This window comes from Molothrus aeneus, chromosome 16, assembly GCF_037042795.1.
Source record: "Molothrus aeneus isolate 106 chromosome 16, BPBGC_Maene_1.0, whole genome shotgun sequence".
In the NCBI taxonomy this organism is placed as follows: Eukaryota; Metazoa; Chordata; class Aves; order Passeriformes; family Icteridae; genus Molothrus; species Molothrus aeneus.
The window spans coordinates 13,378,157-13,400,706 of record NC_089661.1 but is presented as its reverse complement, the minus strand read 5'-3'; the positions used below and the strand labels follow the sequence as shown (position 1 = coordinate 13,400,706).

Below are 22,550 nucleotides of genomic sequence, written 5' to 3'. Positions count from 1 at the left end.
CACTCAGTGGGAATGAGCTGCCCTGAAACACATGAAAGACAACAGCTCCTGTATCAGCCCTAAGTATTTCTCTGCTATATTTGCCTCAGCTGGAGCGTTTGGGATGTGGTTACCCTGCCAGGATTGCCATTGTGGGTGTTGTGGGTGAACACGCTTGGGATTGAGTTTCCAAGCAGGAAGATTCAGATAAACAACTGCTTTGAGGTGAAAATTAGAGAGTTCATGTTACACCCACCTCTTGAATTTGTAACTGACTATTCACCCTGAAAATCTGATTCTAGGAACTCAGCATGTCCCATCAGGAGCAGAGTAATACCACAGAAACCATGGCCAGCCAGAGTCCTGAATGCTGAGAACTGTGATTAACTCCTCAGGAATCTCTCTGGAGCAAGTCATATTTTCTGGGCTTTTTTAGGTAATTATTTCAAACCTTGAATCTGTGAATGGAGATTGTAAACAGTTCTCAACCCAACACCTTAGAGAAGAATGTGAAATGCATCAAGTAAGTAATGGGTTCTGACCTGTTTGCTCATGTGTAACTCGAAAAAATAAATGTTTTAACCACACAGGAGGAGAGAGCTGCAAAGGCAGCTATTGGATCTCTCCATGCAGTGATCCAAGGCAGAATGGTAAACCTGAAACAGCTGCTGGCCCACTCAGCTCACAGACACATCAACAAGAACCAGGACTCAGCCAAGCTGCTTTGTGCTCCCAAGGTGCCTCTTGCTGAGTTTAATGACGTGTTGTAGCCATGTCCACAGCCCAGGCCCTGTCCTGTATCTCACTGGCCACGCTCTGCTCCAGCACATCACCACACTCAAAACCTGCTGGGACAGCCTGGGCTGGGCTGCAGCTGCTTCCCCAGCATGTCCCCTTGTGATTGCATTATCTGGGAAGGGGGCTGGAGGTTCCCTCAGAGGACAGAGGAGAGATTGTGGGGTGACGTGTCCCGATAGCAGTGCACAGCAAGCCCTGCAGACCACGGCTTGTGCAGGGAGTTGTCTGCTAAGCAGGATGTTTGCCTTTGGTGTGGGCTCAGTTTCTTGCCCTGACACAGATTCCTTCATCATGTTAAAGTGAGACTGAGAGTCCAGCCCTCTTGCCTGAAGGGATGCGGAGCATAATTCTATTCTCAGGTTGGAAAATGGCCTTCAGATAAAGGCAGATCAGCCCATGTAGGAGCTTGGAATGATTTGGGTTGGAAGGACCTTAAAGCTCATCTTGTTCCATCCCCTGCCATGGGCAGGGACACCTTCCACTGTCCCAGGGTGCCCCAAGTCCTGTCTAACCTGGCCTTGGACACTTCCAGGGATCCAGGGGCACCCACAGCTTCTCTGGGCAGCTTGTGCCAGGGCCTCACCACCATCACAGGGAAGAATCTCCTGCATGTACCCTACCTGCATTCCACCTGTCTGATACAGACCACACACAAGAAAGGCTCTTGTCTCTTCCTCAGTGCTGCCAGGGGTCCCAGGCTAAACACAGCAGCCCAGGTGTCCACAGTGACATTTCCAATTAAAAAGAAGGAGAGTGCAACTGGAGAAGGACAAGATGAGGAACAGCAAGTACAAAACCATTTATAACTGCTTGTTATAGAGCCTCAGCCTTTGTGCTGTTGTGATAAGCTTTGGAATAACAAGGAACTCAGCTTGGATGCTGCATTTTGGGGTTGCATTTCAGCAGCAGAAGCAAACTGATCTCTGGTGGTTTGGGGAGGAATGGAATCCGGACCAGAAAACCCTGCTGAAGGATCACAGGGTTATATAAAGATCTCCCTCAGGAGACTGCAAGAAGTTTTTGCATTTATTAGTCATTTAGAAAATAATGAAAGCTGCAACCTCATTCTCAGCTGTTGTCTGTGCTTGCTTGGGGAGGATCAGTGTATTCCTGTGAGGGCTGCAGGGATGTTGTCTCTACAGAGACACAAGCAGGCTCTAAGCAAACAAGGGCAGATCACTGCTCGTGGGGCACAGAGGGTCTGATGGGGACAATGCCAAGGCCTTTCAAATCCCACCAGGTGCTCAGTGAGTCACAGATCCTGCAGGAGACAGTCTGTGCCTTGTGATCAAAAGCTTCAGGGAAGGGTACACACAGGGAAGCAAAGTTCAAGTCTGTCTTCCTGGTATCCAACTTTTCAGTGGTACATTTTCAATTGTAGCACTCAACGCAAGGAATTAAAGAATCGGAGAATCATGGAATGGTTTGGTTGGAAGGACACCTAAAGCTCATCTCATTCCAATGCCCTGCCATGGGCAGGGAACACCTTCCGCTGTCCCAGGTTGCTCCAAGCCCCATCCAGCCTGGCCTTGAACACCTCCAGCTTCTCTGGGTAACCTGTGCCAGGGCCTCACCACCCTCAAAGGGAAAAATTCCTTCCCAATATCCCATCCAACCTTGTCCTCTGGCAGTGGGATGCCATTCCCTGTGTCCTGTCCATCCATCCCTTGTCCTCTGGCAGTGGGATGCCATTCCCTGCGTCCTGTCCATCCATCCCTTGTCCCAAGTCCCTCTCCAGCTCTCTTGGAGCCCTTTCAGCCACTGGAAGGGGCTCTCAGCTCTCCCTGGAGCCTTCTCCTTTCCAGGTGAACACCCCCAGCTTTCCCAGCCTGGCTCCAGAGCAGCCCTTGGAGCATCTCTGTGGCATCCTTGGGCTCACTCCAGCAGCTCCTCATCTTGTGATGAGGGACACCCCAGAGCTGGAAGTACTGTCCAAGGGGGGGTCTCAGAAAATGCAGCTGAGGTGCAGAATCCCCCCCTCTGCTGCCCACGCTGTGGGATCAGCCCAGGACACTTGTGGGTCCTGCAGAACTCAGTTTACATTTTTACATACAATTTGTTACACTGACACATTTCCAGGACAGCAGTGGAGTGGCAGGAAGGAGATGGCACAAGGAGATGGAATTACCAGGGGTGTTCCCCAAAAGCTCATTCCCAAATCAGTGTGTGTGAGATGTGAAGCAGTTGCAACAGAGAAGAACATCACCTCTGGGCTTAGCAAAAATTACCTGCAGCTCTTGGATCAGGCGAAATATGCATGTCCAATCCTCTTTTTAGCATTTCCTAAGCATGGCTTTCAAAGGAAAGCCCCTAAATACACATTTTAAACAAAGACACTAATTTCTGTTGAAATGCTGTCCTCAGCTGGGATAATTGGAGGCGCTGGAGCAAGGTGAGCAGCGTCTGGCAGCAGGGAAGCTCATCCCCTCCTCTAATTAAGCTGCACATGGGCTCCCTGACAGCAAAGAGGCATCCAGAGGCTCAAGACCACATGATTTATATGGATTTCCTGGTGTTTTCATGGAGTTTCTCTTTCCTGTATGATTTACAAGGCACTCCACTCCTTTAGAGAGCACCTTAGCCTTTCTCCTGCTTGGTGCTGTGGAGCAAGGCCATGCATGATTTATACAAAATTATGTGGGTTTTTGATTAATCTCAAGGTTACTTCATCACTCCATTGTGCCTCATCCCCAAATGCACTGTGGATTTCTCTGTTTCAGATCCTTGAGTTACAGAGTCAGGGACTAAAGGAATAATTATTGCTGGGCTCCGCTAAGGAAAAAAAAAAGTAATATTTTGGCCATAGGTGATTATAGTTTCTGCAGCTGAACCAGTGTCCCATAACTGACAGAGGATAATGGATTTAATAAATAACTCTGATTAAGTCTGATGTTATTTTTAAATAATTTCAAAAACTGTTACTCTAGTCCCTCCGTGGCTGGCAGAAAGGAGGATGCCCAGAAGTTAAAATTAGTTCCTTCACGTTCAGCCTGGTGTGGAGTTACAGGCTCCAGGGCTGTCCTGGTTTTCTGGGGCATCCACTTCCAGTGGAGCCAAATGGACACCAACAGCTGCCTTTGGAAAGTGGGAATGAGCTCCCACAACTCCCTCAGCCTGTGGGATCTCAGCACATTGTTCCCAATGTCCAGAGATGCCAGGAGAACCCTTGGGGGTCTCGAAAATCCTGGAATGTTGCCAAGAGTGTCTGGTGGCTTGATTTTGATCCATCCACAGAAATAACAAGAGTTTGAGGACAAGAGAATCACTTTAGAGTAAAAGGTGTAAAATAGACACATTTAGAAAGTGAAATATAGACTTTAAGGTTTTTGGGTACAGGGGGGTTATGGAGACAAGATGGAGGGATCAGGGCGTGTCTTGTCCTTCTTCTTCCTTCTTCTTGTCCTCCATCTCCTGTGGTGATGTTGGCATTTGGGGATTGGTTTATGGTGAAGGTGCACTTGCCAACATGGGTGAAAAGCATTGGGAAATAAAGGTAAATATTATGTACGTAGATATTAGTATAAAAAGACAAGACCGCCCTGTGGGTGGTCAGAGAGTGCCTGTGACTGCTTGCAGATCAGACCTCTGTTGGGCAGACAGAAAAATTTTGTAGATAAGAAATAATAAACAACCTGAAGACCGAAAAGCTGAAGAGTCCAGACTCATCCTTTAAAACGCGTGCCACCCAAGAACCACTCTACCCGTGTCGGGGCAGAGACAGACAGCCGAACCCGACATCAGCCCTGCTGCTGTTCTCCTTCCCAATGCTCTGACAGCTCAGCAGGAGCTCCCAGCCCAGCTGATGGGACAATCAGTTGGTGTTATTCACAAGCTGTCTTCCTGCACACAAATCCTCTTTCCCTTGATTGACAGGGAATTCCCAACTCTCCCAGGCCTCTTTATCAACAAATATAGATTTCTTCTGTACAATGTCAATATGATTCATTTCCTTTTTGGGTTTCAGTGCCTACATTTCAGAGTGATCCCATTTCTTGGCTGGGAAGAGGACCTGAAGAACACTTTGCCTTGAACAGCACCACAGAATCAATCCCACAGTCACAGCAGGACCTGTTTCAACTGAAATGGAAAACCATACTTCTCTCCTCCTCCTCTTTTTCCTCTTCCTTCTTTTCTCTCCCATAGAGATGGGCTGACAGAGCTGTTCAGCCTGGAGAAGATAAGACTCCAGATAAACCTTAGAGACCCTTCCAGGACCTAAAGGGGCTCCAAGAGAGCTGGAAAGGGACTTGGGACAAGGGATGGATGGACAGGACAAGGGGGAATGGCTTCCACTGCCAGAGGGCAGGGTTGGATGGGATATTGGGAAGGAATTTTTCCCTTTGAGGGTGGGGAGGCCCTGGCACAGGGTGCCCAGAGAAGCTGTGGCTGCCCCTGGATCCCTGGAAGTGCCCAAGGTCAGGTTGGACAGGGCTTGGAGCAACCTGGGGTAATGAAAGGTGTCCCTGCCATGGCAGGGGGTAGGAATGAGATGAACTTTAGGGTCCTTTCCAGTGCAAACAATTTCATGATTCTCTGAACTGACACATGCCCATGGCTCCCTGGCTGCAGAGGAGCAGGGGCAGAAAAGCAGGACCCACGTTTTTGGGGCTGCTCCACTAAATTAAAGGAAACCACAAACTGAACTTTCAGCCTCAGTAAATCCAGCTGCAGTGCTCAGCTTTGCCTGCAGCTCAGCAGCAAGGCAGAGATAACAATAAATCCCTTCTCCCACCTTCTGCATGTCCTGATTAGCCAGACTGGAGCAGATGGGGGCTGTCATTATTCCGTGCCTGTTCCGTGCCTGGCACAAAGCGGCTCCGAGCGCGGCTCTGCCCGAGGAGGCTGCACCAACAATAGCTCTGGCAAGAGGCTGGTGGCTGCTGCTGGGAGGTCACAAGCTGCCCAACTCCTGCCACCCCAGGAGGCACCTGTGGAGTTAGCACTGCCTCCCTCACAGATTGTGTGCCCGGGGGATGGATCCCAACTGAACAAGGAGGAATTTCCAGGCTGCATCCCTGCCACACTTAGGAATGCTGCACATCCATGAAGGCATGAAGCTGTGTCAGGGAGATTTAGGCTGGATATCAGTGAAAGGCTCTTCCCCCAGAGGGTGGTGGAGCACCCTCTCCACCCCTGGTGGAGCCTAGGCTCCCCAGGGAATGGTCCCAGCCCCAAGGCTGCCAGAGCTCCAGGAGCATTTGGACACTGCTCTCACGCACAGGGAGGGATTGTTTGGGGTGTCCAGGAGTTGGACTCTGATCCTTGTGGGTCCCTTCCAGTTCAGGACATATCATGATTTTATAGACCACCAGCTGTTTCAGGAAACCACATGGATATTTCCTTGGTGTTAGTGCAACTAATAAGTGAAATTAATTTGTTGATGTTCATTTAATGGAACTGCTCTGTTGCTGACAGAGAGGATGTTGTGTGAGAGCAGCGTTCGGGGGCTGGCAGGGACCCCTCCCTCTGCTCCCCTCCATCCAGCTGAGGCTCTCCTCTCACAGAGGGCTTGCTGTGCCTGTGCAGCACCCCAGGATGGACCCCAGGGTGTTCCTGCCACAGAGATGCCACACACACTGACAGCTTCCCTGACCAGTACCTTTCTCCACATGCAGTGAGGGTAAATCCATGCAAGAAACATGAAAAACGCTGGAGAGGAAATCAGGGCTTTTCTCTCAGGGCTAAAAATTGGTGTTTTCAAATCTACCCCAGTCAGAGCCTCACTGAGGTGCAGTGTGGGGTGAAGGGTGGCAGAGTGGGGGAGAACAGCCTCAAAAAAAACCCCTGCACTGGAACCACAGCTTCTCATACCTGTCACAATGTGGATTTTCAGCTTGAGCACACAAGGCTGAGCTCAGGGGACACTGTCATGTAGATTTAGGGTTTTATCTCCTTTCCTCTCCATTAGCTGTGATACTTTCTTATTATGCTGAAACCCAAAACTTTTCTTTCCTCCAGTGGTTGTTCCCTTCCCCATTTGGCAAATATTGATCTCTCTGTGTCCTCAGCACAGGTTCAAATCCACCCCCCTCACCCTCAGCCTGCTCCTGGGGTCAAATGCGTGGCAGTGCCACCTCTCATGACATCAGGGACCAGAGTGGAGGACAAGGAGAGGGATGTTCATCCATTACACGTGTTTTTCTCTCCCCATCCTCTCCCTCTGTGTGCTTGAAGTGACAGGGAGCTGAACAGGATGGGGCTGATTGTGCTTGGCAGGTGGAGAGGGAATGGAAGGAGCAGGGAGAAAAGAGCAGCCTGGGATAACCACGAACTTCTCCCAGCCTTGTTCCACATTCACATCCTGCAGCACCTTGGGTGAGAGCTCTGCAGGCAGGGGACCAAAAGCTGGGGGCTGGCCTGTGCAGGAGGCTGCCCCCACTTACCTTGGGGTGTGATTTTAAGCCAATTTAATTAAATTGCTTGGCAAGGTTGCGAGGACTCATCTATTTCAGCTTGAGCCAGGCCTGTTTTGATTTAGTGTTGGCTGATTAGGAATTAGTGGAAACAAACCGCTCAGAAAACAAAATTAGAGGGTGCACACTAACTTTTGCACCAGATTAAGTTGAATTAAAAAGCAATTGAAATGTAATTTTCCTGTCTCAAGCAGCCAAGAAACAAGATAATGCAACCAGTGGCACTTGAAGCTTAAAATCACAGCCAGGATTAGCACAACTGGCTTTTTAATGCCTACAAACAACAGATTTATCTGAAGGTCTTTCCTCAAACCTCCCCTATCACCTTCCACATAAGGCTGTGTACAACTCATTTTATTTGCCTTGAAATGCAGAATTGGTGTGACCCCAGGACTTGAATCCAGGACTTGGAGCAGCCAGGGTATTGCACAGTGTGTCTCCATAGGTATTTCCATGCTGGGCAGTACTCGTTGTTCCCTGAATTGCTATAATTTGGATTGGAATGGCTTTGTGTGCACAGCTGGAAAGTGCACACCCCCTCCAGGAGTGTGGAGGGTGCAGTTCCCATCTGCATCACAGCATCACCTTCCTGCAGCTCTGAGGGTCTTTGTTCCCCATCTCCCTTGTACAAAAAGATGTCAAGTAATTTAAATTCAGGTTTTAATTAAATATTTTAATTGCTGTTTTCCCTAGCCATTTGGGAAACACTGCTCCTCCCTTCCCCATCAGCAGGACCAGGCTGGCACCCCTGCCCACACCGAGAGGGTTTTATGAGGCTTTGCTAAAAAGGGTGATGGTGTGGAGGGGGTGCCAAGCCACGATGTCTTCAGCACCTCAGAGTCCCCAGAAGTGCCCACAGTGCTGCAGCCAAGCCCTGCTGCAGTGGTTATCTGGGGGTCAGGGAGCTGCTGTCCCTGTCGGCCAGAGCAGGACTAAGGCAAGGGCTCCATAAATGAAAATATCTCCTCACTGATGGAGACTGTCATGGGCACAGAACACAGCACTTTGTGAGCTGCCCAGCAGCTCCTGGCCAAAACCTAAAGGACTCATGGAGATAATGGGCTCCTGCTGGGTTTCTCTCCTTGCCACCTCCCTGCTGTGCCAGCCAGCAGCTCAGTGCCTGATGATGCTCCAAGTTGCTTAATCCTGTCTTGGCTCACTTGCAACCTCTGTGCAGCTGATTCTGCCTGGCTCCCTGGTCCTGGGCCCCTCTGACTGGAGGAGGTGCTCTCCTGGCCTGCAGCACCACCCCCAAGCTACCCAGACAAAATAACGTCACTCCAGACTGGCTGTGCCCTGACAGTGATGGGGTGGCAGAGCCCAAACTGTCCCCACAGCCCAGGACACTGTCAGGTACGGCTGGCAGCACCACAAAGGGTCTTGGCCAAAAACAAGGCCAAAGCTGGCAAAGCATAAATGTAGAGAGGAGATCTGGGGGTTGAGTGGTGGCCCAGACAGAAAGACAGCTCCATCCATCCATCCATCCATCCATCCATCCATCCATCCATCCATCCATCCATCCATCCATCCATCCATCCATCCATCCATCCATCCATCCATCCATCCATCCTCCAGGTGCAGCCAGGTGAGGGAGCAGGTGCAGATAACGGGGGGCTGTCCTGGGCCAGTCGTGGAGGGGCACTGGGGTGGGGGTGTGGCCCCATGGGGCAATAAAAGAGGCAGCTGAGGGCAGTAGGGTATGAGGCACACCTAGAGTAAGTGGGATATTTTTCCCCTTTCCTTCCTCCCCTTGGGTACTGGGTTGTTGTTTAGTCTCTTATACCCCACTATGGGTTCCTGGCTGTTTGGGGCTTGGCTGGGATCACTGGGTGGGCTGTGGTGCCCTTCTGCTGGGGTGGGGAGGAGAAAGCTCCCCCAAAAGAAGAGACTTTCTGGGGTGTTTGGCTCTGCTGGGGAAACAGGAGGGGAGGCTGGAGCAGACCTTGATGTTTGGGTGTTGGGATTGAGGCTGTGGGGGATGGTGGATTGAGCCAAAGGGTGGCTCAGCCTGGCCCTTCTGGAAGCTGGAGGAGCTCCGCTGGATGCATGGGAAAGGGGCTGATGCTGCTGGTGCCTGGCCTTGGTTACTGGGACAGAAAACAGGGAGACAGAATGAGAAAAACACCAAAACCTTGAACTTAAAAGAGTGGTGTGAGGGAGTCCTTGGAAACTGCTCTGAGCTGCAGGTGTTGGCTGTAAGCCTGGAGGGGAGGAGAGCAGGCACCATCTGTGTGGGATCAGCCCCTGAGCATGTTGATGCACAGCCTGGGTTTAGGGGTCCCATGATGGTGTCTGCTCTGAAAACATCTCCCTTATTGCTGGCTGGAAGCCTTGTTTTTCTGACAAAAGCTGTCTGAAGGCCAGGTCTTGGTTTATTTGTGTGTAAATCTCTGGCTTTTTGCTAGGAGGTGCTTAGAAATTATTTTGACCTGTGCTTATTTCATGATGTTCCCCTGGCAGCCTGTAACAGTTGCTGGGTTTCCAGAACATTTTTTTTTATCAGCTGAACTTGGTCACTTTGTGTCCCTGTGTGTGCCTGTGGGCCTTTCCTAGTTGGGATGCAGGTGGAGGAAGCCAGGCTGGGCTCTGTGGTGGAGTAAAAGAGGCTTAGATGTGGCTGTGTGTCCTTAAATCAGACCTTGAGCTGCTCCCTTTGGAGGCAAGAGGCTTTGCCAGGCTTGTGTGTCACAGTAAATGTGAAAGCCCCAGGATGAGGGCTGGAGGAAGGGGGTGTTCCTGTCACCATGGGGTGTCTGTGTCTGGCTTCCTCCTGGGATTGCAGCAGCTGTAATTTTTGTAGCCTGATATTAAGTGGTAGTTTGTGCTTCTATTTAGTTCAGTGGCTCAGCTGCAGTGTGTGAGGATCCTACCAAGCCCTGCTTGGGCCAGGGTGTCTCCAGTGTCTCCCTTGCTGCAAGTGTGGGGTGGAAATGTGTGGCCCAGGCTGGTGGTGGGAGTGGAGGGTCCCAGCCCCCTCAGTGGCTGGCAGGGGATGGTTCTGGGCAGCTGTGACCTGACTCTGCTCTGTGCTGACCCCCAAGAGCACGTGAGGGTTCCAGCACCTCTCTCAACTCTGCCAAGATGCCAGTCAGGAAGCACAGCCAGCACATGAAGTTGTTCAAGAACAAGGGCAAGGATGAAACTGTGAGTACCCCCCTGCCTGTGCCAGCATTTTGGACCCCAGCAGAGCCCACTGTTGGCAGGACCTGATGGAGGAGCTTCTCAAGGTCCATGGCCCCCAATCTACCTGTGTGAGGGAATGGGGAATGGCTCTGCATACCTCCAGCTGGGATGTTTGGGTGGTTTTGGGGATGTGGTGTGGGGCTGGCTGGGCTGCAAGGAGTGTGGTGGTACAGGCAAGGGGGATGTGAGTTTTGGGTGTGTGTGGCTGGGGAAGGGAGATGGCTCAGCCCCAGGCAGCTGAACTCTCCACAGCAGTTATCCCTGTGGAGTTGGGGCTGGTATGGGATGTCAGATGTAGGATCTGTCAGCTTGATTTAAGCCAGTAGAGGAGATGAGGATTTGCCTTTCAGGTTCAGAAAATCTACTTTTAAAAATACCCACTGGTTGCTGGTTCATCCAGCAGCCCATGTCCTTGGGAGGCACCGAGGGAGAGCCTTCCTCTGTCCCAACTCCTTCATCACCCTCCAGACCACAGGGAGGAGATGCTGGCTCCCCACTCCTCCTGTGGGAAATGTGGGGCAGAGGGATGAACTCCCTGGGGAATGGGGCAATGCAGATATAAGTGGGATGCTGCTCTTCCCCCCAGAGCCTGCGGAGGCAGAGGGTGGAGGTGAGCGTTGAGCTGAGGAAGGCCAAGAAGGATGAGCAGCTCCTGAAGCGCAGAAACATTTCCTTTCATGTGAAGGAGGAGAATCCCTCTCTGGGACAAGACAGAGCAGCTGAGGTGGTGAGTGTTGGTGCTCTGCACCTGGGTGGGATCAGTGCAGCAGGAATCATCCCCTACTTGGGCCACTATCAATTCCAGCTGGGGTGACTTGATCTAAGTAGCTGGTGCCATTCTGATCCCCATGCCCAGTGCTGGGGAGTGTTTCAGACTGCCTGGCCTTTGTCTGTGCAATTTTTCATGGTGATGATGTCCTGCTGGCCTCCCTTGATGGCAGGTAGAACAGGCTGGTGCTCTGGCTCGCTGGGAGCTGCTCCTGTCTGGCTCCCTGCACAGCCAGGGGTAATTACTGAGCTCACAGCCCATTATGGTGTCAGTGACTCTTTCACTGCTTGATTACAAGCATTAGCTGCCTTGAAGGCTTTTGTGGATTGTCTTCCCCTGCCTCATCTTGAAACCGTGTTGCATAAAGAATAGACACTGCTTAGATATGAAATGGTGACTGAGCTGGGTCTAGACAGCTGATTGACTGCTGAGATTAAACCAGAGGGAGTCCCAGCTCCCCGGCTGACTCTGAATCATTCCCTGTGACACAGATTATTCAGCCCTCCTTGGAGGAGATCCTGGAAGCCGTGAATGGGGAAGACACCCAGCTGCAGCTGCTCGCCACCCAGGCCACCAGGTATGTGCCCAGCTGCTGGAGTTGTGCTGGGGCCTGGGGGCTGCAAGTTCCTGTTTGAGGAGCTCTCTAGAGAGGTGGCAAAGGGAGATGGGGCCTGGTAACCCAAACTGCCCAAGGGAATCTCAGCTGGTGCCTGTTCTGTGGCTTCTGTGCTGTGCTTGGCTCACAGTCCTGCATGGACCCAACAAAAGGTTTGGCTGTGCTGCCCCTTCCTGGGCCTGAAATTATCTTGGGTCCCACAAGAAACTGAGTGTCAGATGCTTGGGCAGGACGAGGACTGGAGAGCCCGGCTCTGTAAAGGGTCAGTGCTGAGCAGGGCTGTCCCCACAAGGGTAGGGGCACAAAGGACCACAGGGCTATGGGTTGTGGTGGCACCACACAGGGTTCCTCATGGCTGGCTGTGCTGTGTCCTCTCTCACAGGAGACTTCTGTCCAAGCACAAGGACCCCCCCATCAATCAGATCATGAAGCTGGGGATCATCCCCAGGCTGGTGGAATTCCTGGGCCGTGCTGACAATGCTGCCCTGCAGTTTGAGGCAGCCTGGGCACTGACCAACATTGCCTCTGGCACCTCTGAGCACACCAGGGCCGTGGTGGAGGGAGGAGCCATCCCAGCCTTCATCTCTCTGCTGTCCTCCCCACACATGCACATCAGCGAGCAGTCAGTGTGGGCCCTGGGCAACATTGCAGGTGAGGAGACCTGGAGGGGCGTTTGGAGGTCCCTGACTGAGCCAGGGACTTGATGATCCTTGTGGGTTCCTTCCAACTTGGAATATTCTGATTCTGCTGGGGAGATGAAGCGCTGGAGCTCCTCTCCATGCAGTTGGGTCTCTGAGCTGCTGCCCCGAGTGAACCCCATAACCCTTCATCCCCTTAGTGTTGCCTGGCAGCCTTTGAGATCCTGTGTTGGCTCTGCAAGAGGATTTTGGCCAAAGCCAAGGGCAAGACTCTGTCCTGCTGGGGTGGTTTAACCCTCTAATGTCACCGTAGGGAGAACAGAAGGGGTCATGCCTGGCTGGCCTGCTGCCACTCCAGTCTGCCCAGTAAATCCTTCCCACCTGGAAATGCCTATTGGTGTGTGGCTGGTGGGTCACCCAGCCCTGGCCCTGCAGGTCTGATTGCTGTTGACTGTCTTGTGACTTGGGCAGGTGCAGTGACCAACCCTTTTTATCTGTCCAGGTGATGGCCCTATCTACAGGGATGCTCTTATTGCTCGTGATGTGATTCCTCCCTTGCTGGCTCTGGTGTCACCTGCAACTCCAGTAAATAACCTTCCATTTCCTTGATTTAACAGATCTTAATCCCTTGGGTGATGGGTGAGTCCACTGTCTGCTTTGTACACAGCAAACTGTTTGTGTCATTGAATGAGACCCTGCTCTAAACTGCTTTTATGGCCCTGCCTATGCACAAAGCTGGGGGTGCCAAGCAGACACTCCAAGTCAATGTGATCTCTTCCATCCTGGCCTTTTTTATCCAGCTCTGACTATCTCAGGCTAGGAATAAAATGAAACTGGTGCAAGGCAGGCTTGCATATGCATGTGGAAGGGCTGAACTTGCCCTTCAGGCTTCTTGCTGCTGCTCTGTGATTTGTCTCTGCCCTTCTGCAATGGTTCCTGCCCCACTGTTCTGTCTCTGGTGTGTGAGAACCTTCACAGGCTAACACAGCCTGAGAGGCTCTTACACCTGCCTTGTGTTTCAGGTTGGGTTCCTGAGGAACATCACCTGGACACTGTCAAACCTGTGCAGGAACAAGAACCCCTGCCCTCCCTTGGATGCTGTGCAGAAGATTCTGCCAGTCCTTGTCATCCTCCTGCAGCATGAGGACAAGGATGTCATCTCTGACTCCTGCTGGGCTGTTTCCTACCTGACTGATGGCTGCAATGATCGCATCCAAGTCGTGGTGGAGACAGGGATTCTCCCAAGGCTTGTGGAACTCATGGACAGCCCAGATTTGATTATTATGGTAGGGAACAATCAAATTTCCACCCTGTGGTCCCTTAATGTAGAAAGGTCTGAGGAGAGGGAAGGCAGGTGCCCTTGTTCTGTGTGGCAGCTGTGGTGTGCTGTCCCCTCAGCCCATGGAACTGCCTGCTTGTCGAGGCACTGCTTGTTCTGCTGGCTGGGGCTGGAGGCTGGATAGAGGCTCTAAAGCTGCTTAGAGCAAACAAGGGACGACAGGGCTGTAAATAAACAGCCATCACCCACAATGCTCTCCTTGTGTGGAGGATCAAGCACTTAGGGAGGGATCTTGCTGGGCTTTCTGACATGTATCCCTCGAGGTAAGGACTCTCCTCATCTCCTCTAATCTCTGTCTAGACTCCAGCTCTCCGTGCCATCGGGAATGTGGTCACAGGCACAGACCAGCAGACCCAGGAAGCCATCAATGCTGGTGCCCTGACTGTCCTGCCCCGGCTGCTGAGGCACAGCAAGTCAGTGATCCAGAAGGAAGCAGCATGGACCCTCAGCAACATTGCAGCAGGGCCTTCCCACCAGATCCAGCAGATCATCACCTGTGGGTTATTGCCACCTTTGGTGGAGCTGCTTGACAAGGTAAGGGATGGGCACAGGGCAGCTGAGGGAGGGATGTGGGGTTCAGGAGGCCTGGCATGGCTCCTTTGTGAAGCACTTGGCCCCAGAGCTGCCTGAGCAGGCTGTTTCAGAGCTGTTGAGATCCTTGGGACAGCCTGAGCATCCCAATTTGTCAGTACACCTGCATGGAAACACATCCTGGAGCTGCCCTTGGCACCTCTGCCAGGTGTCCATGCACCACCCGAAGGGGCTGGGCAAGCTGCAGATAAGGGAAATGGTTATCCTGGCCTCACACTCATCCTAGAGGATACCATAGCTTGGGAATGCCTTTGCTGTGCTGCTTTCCCAGGGTGATTTCAAGGCTCAGAAGGAGGCTGTGTGGGTGGTGGCCAACTTCACAACTGGAGCAACAGTGGATCAGGTGGTGGAGCTCGTCCGTTCCGGGGTCCTCAAACCTCTGCTCAACCTGCTTTTGGTCAAAGACAGCAAAACCATCCTGATCATCCTGGACACCATTTCAAATCTCTTCCTGGTGAGATCTGCTCATCCTGGATGATATTTTTTAATCTCTTCCTGATAAGGTCTCATCTTTTGACTTCCTTCGTCCAAAGAGCAGCAAGTGCTCATCTTGTGTGGTTAGAACAATGACTCTTGATATTTGGAGTAAAGAGAGACTTCATGTTGTCTAAATTTGCCTTGGATACCCTTGGGTTGTGTAAAGGGTTGGCAAGATTGAGTTCCCAAAGTGCTGCTCTTTATCCCCTGCTCCCTGGTTTGGCTGGGAGCCCCCAGCAGAGACTGGTGCACCACAGGCACATCCCTGGCATCAGGAAGGGACCATAAATTCAGGGACTGTGAGCCTTTGACTTGTAGATCAGGGTTGTAATTACAGAAAAAAACCATCTCAGACCTGTTACTGATGTTCTGTTTTCCTGCCTGGCTTTCCAATGCTACAGGCAGCTGAGAAGCTGGGAAAGACAGAGAAGTTGTGTCTGCTGGTGGAAGAACTCGATGGTCTGGAGAAAATTGAGGATTTGCAGAACCATGAGAATGACATGGTCTACAGAGCTGCCCTGGACCTCATAGAGAAATACTTTTCTGGTGAGGTATGCGAGACCTTGCTCTTTCTCAGCTGAAAATGTGAAGTTATTACACACTGGAATGAAGCACAGAGTTTAAGGATATGGGAAAAGGTTTTTAGAGGAGACTTCCACATGACCAGAGTAGTCCTTGCAGCTTCTTCCAGCTGCTTTTAAAGGTCTGTGAAAGCTCTCAGTTGTCAGCCAATGAGTTGGACAACAGACATGGATGCCTTGATAGCATCTTGCTGCTGGAATTTAAACTGGCATCAGCTGGAGTTACTGCAGTTACTGATATGAATACCAAATGTGGAGAAGTTTCCTCCTTCAGAGCTGAGCTGGCTTGTCACTATGAATGGCAGCCTCCTACTCAGCTGATAACAGTGCTCAGGTTGCATTTGGATTACTTGACCCTTCTCATGGTAAGGAATCCATGGAAAAAGAGGATAGGACACCAGCTAGGAGCTGCAAGGGTCCAATGACTGTCACAGATGCCATGTTTGGTCCTAGCCTTGGACTTGCAGATGGGAAAGCATCAGGGAAGAGGCTTAGAGGTCTGGCAGGCCTTGGAACTGTGGCTCAGTTTGGGTGTGAGCTGCAGCAGGGGGCAGAGGTCTGGTTTAGAGCTTTGCCAGAGCAGGGTCTGTGGGGTGTCCCTGTGAGAGGGTGTGGAGGAAGTTCTCCACAGCAGCTCTGGCTGGAGGGGCTGCATGCCAGGGAACATCTCCCTGAGCAGTCCTGGCTTGTTGCTGTTCCAAGCAGGCCATTTAATTTCAGTGAGCTCTACCACTGCAGCCACTTTTATTTCCTTTTCTTCTGGAGTCTGAGCCCAAAGGCTTGGCTGCTGTTGTGTGTGGGCTGCAGGGACACTGCAGCTTCAGGCTGCTGCAAGGAGCAGGAAGGCTTGGCCTGCTCTCCAGGAGTTCTGTTTCAGTCAGGCTGAGCTTAACAGGGTTTTTAAAACAAGACTAAAACAGAGTTGCTGTAAAAAGTTTAGGTTTACTCAAATGCAGACCCTGTGAGTGATTTCTATCATTTTCCTCCTAGGAGAATTTAAACCTGGAGCCCCAGACTGGCCAAGATGGGCTGTATAATTTCTCAGTAGAGAAGCAAGACTTCAACTTCTGAAGATGAAGCATGACACAGCTCTAAACTGGTGGGTGGAGGTACCTTGGAAGAGCTCAGACATCCAAACCACGAGGAGCAGAGATGCTGAGCCTTTTTACTTCTGAAACTGTCAATAAATTGCACTTTTGGCTTTGTACCTTTTGCCTTTAATTATTTCCCCCCCTCTTTTAAGCTGCTGTTGCAGATGACCTAACTTGTTTTTTCCCAATAGCATCTCAAGGGCTTGCAGGAGTGAGTTGGAGCCCCTGGGCAGATTTTCTGGGTGGAATCTTTCTTCTAAGTATATTAAACTGCAGGAGAGCAGCATCCTGCCACCAAATCCTTGAGCTGAAACTCCTAGGCTTGACTTGGAGTGGCTGAAGTAGCTCTGAAAACCTCTTGGAGAGGTGTTTCACCCTTCTGCAGGCACCCTCACTGCTGTGGGGAAGGAGCTGAGCCAGGCCCAGGTGGGTCAGGGGCCTTGCTGTGTTATTTCACCTGGAGGAGTTGAGTGTGGATGTGGGAGCTGCTGAGCAAATGCTGCTCCTTTGGAAGGGAAGCTGTTGGAGGCAGTGCAGGGGCAATGATTCAGCTCTGCTGCAGCTTCCCTGCTGCCATCCATCAGCCTGGAGCCCATGGAGCTGCCTCTGCCCTGAAATTCCAAGGACCTGAATTTCAGGTTTCCATGGTGTGTCCCTGGCTCTTGTTCTCCTTCTCTCCAAGCCCTCCAAGTGTGGTTTCCAGCAGAAGGCGAGGATGGAATTGAGCCATGAGCTCAAAGGTTTTGTGCTGTGGGTTCTCAGCAAGCTGCTGGCCACTGCTCCATCCTTGCAGTGCTGATGGCTCCCAGCAGACCCTGCCCCAATCCTTGGCTTCCCAGGGCTTGAAGCACCTCGAAGACTTTGCTGAAGGCAGGATGAGGGAGCAGCTTTCCCTCCCTGCTTTGGGGAGTTTGGCTCTTCAAATTGACCCTGGGTGGGCTCAGGGCTCTGCTGCCTCAGGTGCAGCGGGAGGTGATGGGACAGGCAGCTTAATCTGGAGGGAAAATCTCCTCTTCAGGAAATGGAGATTCTTCCTCTTCCCTGCATCTGTTCATCAGAGGATTTATGCATTTCTCCTGCAGGCCACCCAGGGAAAAGGGAATTGGTAGTGAATGTGTTCTCTGGGAGGAGCTGGGCAGCCTCTCTTATGGGTAGCAGGGTTGAGTATCACTTATTAAATATTCAAATACTGGGATCTGATGAAATGCAAAGTGCTTCTTACGTCTAGAACTATGGGCTTAAAAACATGGTACAGCACTGCCTGAACATGCACTGAACCAGGGCTGGGGCTCTGTGGGCTCCCCACTGCTGCCAGGTCTGCTGGGGCACCTCGGAATGGCCACAGGTCCCTGGGTAAAAGGAATGGGAGGAAGCTGAGCAACCACCAGAGACACAGAGCTGGGGCTTGTGTGCCTGTCCTGACTCTTGATTTTTGCTCCTGTTGGGCCATCCCAGTTGGTTTTTCCCATGGCCAGGCAGGGCTGTCCCTTACAGCTGCTCTTTGCTGATGTTCTGATAAAAAGAGAAATAGGAAATCTCTTGGCTTCTTTTTCCTGCATGTTCTGGACATAAATCTGTGGTGGGTGGTGTTACACAGAGCCAGGGGCCCAGAGCTGCTCCTTTCCATCCTTGTGTAACTTAACAAAATATTGTCCTGAAGGCAGGGGCTAGGACAATGTGCCTCTCTTATAAAGAGTGCTGGGCTGTGCCTGCTGTCTCCCCTGGCAGCTGGAGAGCTGGGCCCAGTGCCTGCAGCATCTCCAGGGCTCTGTGTGGGTGTGTGAGCGACCTGCAGGCAGCTGCTTGCCCCTGCCTGGCCCTCCCCTGCCAGCCCCAGGCTCAGCCAGCAGGGCAATTTCAGCTCTGGGGCAGTGGAGGCAGCCTCTCCTCCCAGTGGGGTGGGATGGGGCATCCAGGGCCACCAGAGAAGGGGAGATGCTGCTGTGCTTCCTCAGGGCAGCTCAATCTCTTGCTGCACAAAAGAGTAGTTTTTCTAATTAAAACTTCCCCTGTCCCAGCCCCAGAGGAGCAGGTGGAGGATCATTGAGGCTGGAAAAGACCTCCAAGGCCACCCACTGACTCCTATCAGCCCACTGCCCCTTTAGTGCCACCTCCACTCCTCTGAACATTCTCAGGAATGGGGACTGCACTGCTGCCCTGGGCACCTGTCAGTGCTTGAGCAGTAAGGAACTCTTTCCTAATATCTAATCCTGGTTTCCTTTGTGTTGTCACTTGGGAGGAGAGTCCATTCCCCATCTGGCACTCTCTCATCAGGGAGTTGTAGACAGTGGGAAGATGCTGCTCCATTTCTGGAGATGGAACAGGCATTGCCACTGCCTGTAGTCGTGTTTTAACCCCAAAACAAACCCTATTCTCCTATCCTATTCCTTTACCCTCACTCCCCCTCTATTTCCCCCCATTCCCCCATCCCGCTCCTGTTCTCCTATCCCGTTCCTTTACCCCTATTCCTCCATCCCATTCCTATTTCCCCCATTCCACTCCTGTTCCCCAATCCCCCCTATTGCCCCCACATTCTCCCGTCGCCAGGGGGCGCTCCCCCGACCCCTCCCGCGCATGCGCCGCACCCCGCCCTTCCCCGCTCCGACCTTCTCCTCATGGCGTCCGGACGTGGCCACGCCGCCCTGCGCGCTGACGTCACCGCCCTCCGCCGTGCGCGGGGGCGTGGCGGGGGCGCGGCCACGGTTCTCCGCGGCCGGGCCGGGCCGGGCGGGCGCGTCGGCGGCGGTGGCGGCTGAGGCTGACGCTGAGGCGGCGGCTGGGGAAGGGGCTGAGGGCGCCGAGCCTGCGGCGGCCGCCGGAACGCGGGCCCGGGTATTCCCGGCATCGTGAGGAGCGGGCGGGCTCGCATGGCGGGGCCGCGCGGAGCCGCCGGTTGAGCTCGGCGCCGCCGCCGCCGCCTCCTCGTTCTCCTCCTCCTCTCCTCCAGGCGCGATGTCGAATCCCGGTACCCGCCGGAACGGATCCAGCATCAAGATCCGCCTCACAGGTAACGGGGCGGCGGCGGCACTGTGTGTGTGTGTGGCCGCACATCCCCGGCTGGGCCCGGGGTCCCCTCCCCTCCCCGGCGCCTTCGCCCCCTCCCCGGCCTGGCTGTGAGGGGAGGGGCGGCCGGGCCGAGCTCCAGCCTTGCTTAACTTTTATTCGCCGTTTTTCTGTTCCGCTTCTACCGCTGTGGCCCGGCGGAGCCTCTCTGCGCTTTTGTGTATTTATATTTTTTCCCGCCCCTCCGGCGTGGGGTGCTTGAGCCCCCTTGGGGTGACAGAAATTTGAGGAGGGCGGGGGGGGGGGGGTTGTCACTGTTTGTCGCTGTTTTGTCCCCCTCGTTCTCCAGCGGGTCAGGGCACGCTTCTCCTTCCTGGGGGCTTTCTTGCACTGTCCCCATGGAAGGTGACTCTCACCACCCCCTCGAGCAGCCTGACCCTAATGGTGGTCTCTGTTGATAACTCTCCCCTGCCTTCTGCCCGCTTGTGGGGTCTCTTCTGCACGCTCCCAGTGTGGGGGTCCCCGTGACACCCCTGCCCTCTTCCCAGCCCCTTTCTGGGATCTCTTCTGCACTTCCCTGTCCGTGGGCATCCTTGTGACACCTTTCCCCCTTTCCCAGGGTTTCCCCTGTTCCCTCTCCCATGGGGTATCCCTGTGCTCCCCCTTCCACCCCTCCAGACCAGGCGACCCCTCCATGGGGGCTCCTCTCCACCTTTCCCAGCAGGATTCCCAGGGCCACCTCTCCCACAGACTGGCTTTCAGCAAAGCCGTTCATAATTTGCCTTACTTCACTTTAATTAACAACCCCCCCAACCTCCTGTGTGCCGAGGAGGATAACTCAGTTGCTAATGAGAAAATACCCATTTAGTTGCTTTTAGCTGGGCTTTTTTTAGCGTGTTCTTTTAATTTTCCCTCCTTCCTCTCAACTTGTTCTCACCTGGCACATCCTGGCATTCAACTTTGGAAGTTCCTTCCCTGTGCAGGGGCTGACACCCAGAGCTGCGTCTGTCCTGCCTCTGTGCAAGGCCTCTGGAGGGTTCATGGGTGGATAAACCAATTTATGTTGGACCCTGAAAGATTTGGATTAAGTCTTTTGGAAGCTGCTCTGCTCGATGCCGAGCCTGCTTCTTTAATGAGAAGAGACACAGTTCCTGCTTGTTGAGACTGTGTGAATTATTAAAAAATAAGGTCCAATCCATTGCTTCAAAGGCAACAAGTGGATGCTTGGAGGTCACTTGGGCTGGAGAAGCCACAGTGCAGCTCTGGGTGACCAGAATTGATCCCTGGAGAAGAATCTTCTCTGTGTGGGTGCATAAAACATTGGCAAATGATGAGAAAACGGTGCTGGTGAAACTGCAGGTACAGGTTAACTTGCTCCTGGCACATAACACACTCAGAGGCTGATCATCAAAAAATAAAAATCCTGGTGTTCTTTTAATCCTTTGATTCTGCACTGCTTGTGCTTCAGAAGACCAAAGTTTGTGAGGATAATGTAAATCTGAAAATCCTTTTCTTGGATGGGAGAAGGCTGGAAATATTTTTAGGTTGTATGAATGATGTTTGATCTGAAATGAGTTTTGTGGTGATGTATACCAAATGTCAGCTCAGTCCTTAATGTGGCTTATTTTTATGCAAGTCAGTCAATAAAAATGTGAGTTAAGTAACTTAGGCCATGGTCATAGCCCTTCTGAGCTGGAGGAGATCATTTAAATAACAGAGAGAAGCTGTTGGGTTTAATTTTAAAGGCTGAATGCTGCAGCAAAATGCTCTTTTACTTTTAGCATACACTAGTCTTCTCTCTGAGCTGGGAATGTTTCCTGGAACAGACTGAAGTTTCAGTTTATTGAGCAACTTGGTAGATTTATTTTTTATTACTCCCCATTTTTTAACTGTATTGAAGAAATCTCCTGCTTGCTCAAACACATCTTCTGTTTTCACAAGCAGGAAATCTGGGTGATGTGACAAAAACTGCTGTATTTAATCAACAAATAAATTGCTCTGGGAGAGGTTTAGCTCTGGAATCGTTGGGCAATGCTGAGTTCTTGGCTGGGACTGGGGTGCTGACTTACCTGTTTCAAATAGCTGCAGCCAGCCTGGCTGTTGTTTTCTCATCTCCTTGGCTCTTGGGAGATTTGAGCACATTTAAATCAAGACAGAGGACCTCGTTTGTTATGATTTACTACCTGCATTGTGTTTCCTGTGATTAGGCACCATTGAAGTTTTGCAGTACTGAAAATAGCAGTGTAAATACCACTTAGTATGCCTGGGAGTGTCACTGGGTGAATGGCAAAGGAACAGTGGTTGAACCTCCTGTGATTTTTCTAAAGAAGTAATTTTTTCCTCATCTGTTGTAAAGGTATTTGTGGTAGTGGAGTGTTGGGGTTATTTATGTGAATATAAGCAAAAGTTCTCAATCTGCTGATGATTAGCAGAAGTGATCTCCCAGCTTATACAGAATGATGTCAGTCCTAGCCTGATGCAAATTGTAATGAAGTAAAATGGCAAATAGTGCACCCTGTGCAGAAATACTGAAATCCTCAATGTAACACTGAGATGCATGACAGGTTGAAATGACTTTGTGGCCTGTGGATCTCAAATATGCTAATCTCCTGTCAAATCGGTTTCTCCTCTTCTTTCCACTAAAGCCTTTACCCCAGTGGGTGATGCAAGAGATACTCTGGCCTTGTCTCTTGTCCCTTGGAACAGTTCTAGGCAGAGTAAGAGAAAACTTCCTGTTAAATCTGTGGTCTCTTCCTATCGGTGCTGTCATCAGGGCAGTGGGGGAATTGCCAGCACAAGGATGGAAAAATGAAGTGATCCTGTGAGTGCACGTCCTTGCCAGATATGCTCAGGGTCTGCTGGGTCAAGGAGGAGCACAATCTGCAGATCAGGGAACCTTCATGTAGCACGTGTCCCTTTTTTAGCCTTGTGCTTCTCTGAAAGCTTTGTTTGCTTCTGCTCCCTGGGGAAGTTCCAAAGGGTTCATCATCTCCAAGGCTCACACACGCCTTGCTCACCCTTGTACCAGCCACAAGCACTGGTGAAATCTGCAATCTCCTGGTGCTGGGGATG

General features: G+C 51.8%; 2 protein-coding genes across 5 annotated transcripts in view; both read left to right on the top strand.

The window, feature by feature from the left end:
• The first annotated feature begins 292 nt into the window (after positions 1-292).
• KPNA7 (karyopherin subunit alpha 7) lies at positions 293-16,591 on the top strand. Its single transcript, XM_066560736.1, has 11 exons — positions 293-415; positions 10,232-10,334; positions 10,960-11,100; positions 11,634-11,719; positions 12,141-12,409; positions 12,899-12,981; positions 13,419-13,682; positions 14,036-14,269; positions 14,598-14,780; positions 15,205-15,354; positions 16,375-16,591. Exons 2-11 carry the CDS (start codon positions 10,272-10,274, stop codon positions 16,453-16,455), a joined length of 1,554 nt encoding a protein of 517 aa, XP_066416833.1. The 5' UTR covers positions 293-415; positions 10,232-10,271; the 3' UTR covers positions 16,456-16,591.
• Positions 16,592-19,303: 2,712 nt separating this feature from the next.
• The window catches only part of SMURF1 (SMAD specific E3 ubiquitin protein ligase 1), a 45,792-nt gene continuing 42,545 nt past the window's right edge, over positions 19,304-22,550 (top strand). For all 4 annotated transcript variants that reach the window (XM_066560607.1, XM_066560606.1, XM_066560605.1 and 1 more), the window contains exon 1: positions 19,304-19,482. In XM_066560607.1, the coding sequence (XP_066416704.1) occupies positions 19,428-19,482 (55 nt within the window). In that variant the 5' untranslated portion in view covers positions 19,304-19,427. The remainder of the gene's footprint in view (positions 19,483-22,550) is intronic.

What these genes read in the sequence shown, in the direction of transcription:
- KPNA7 (XM_066560736.1), top strand. Translation starts at nt 10,272, where the DNA reads ATGCCAGTCAGGAAGCACAGCCAGCACATGAAGTTGTTCAAGAACAAG. An exon ending in ACAAGGGCAAGGATGAAACT is followed by an intron (nt 10,335 to 10,959) that starts GTGAGTACCCCC and finishes TCTTCCCCCCAG; the next exon opens with AGCCTGCGGAGGCAGAGGGT. An exon ending in TGGTGTCACCTGCAACTCCA is followed by an intron (nt 12,982 to 13,418) that starts GTAAATAACCTT and finishes CTTGTGTTTCAG; the next exon opens with GTTGGGTTCCTGAGGAACAT.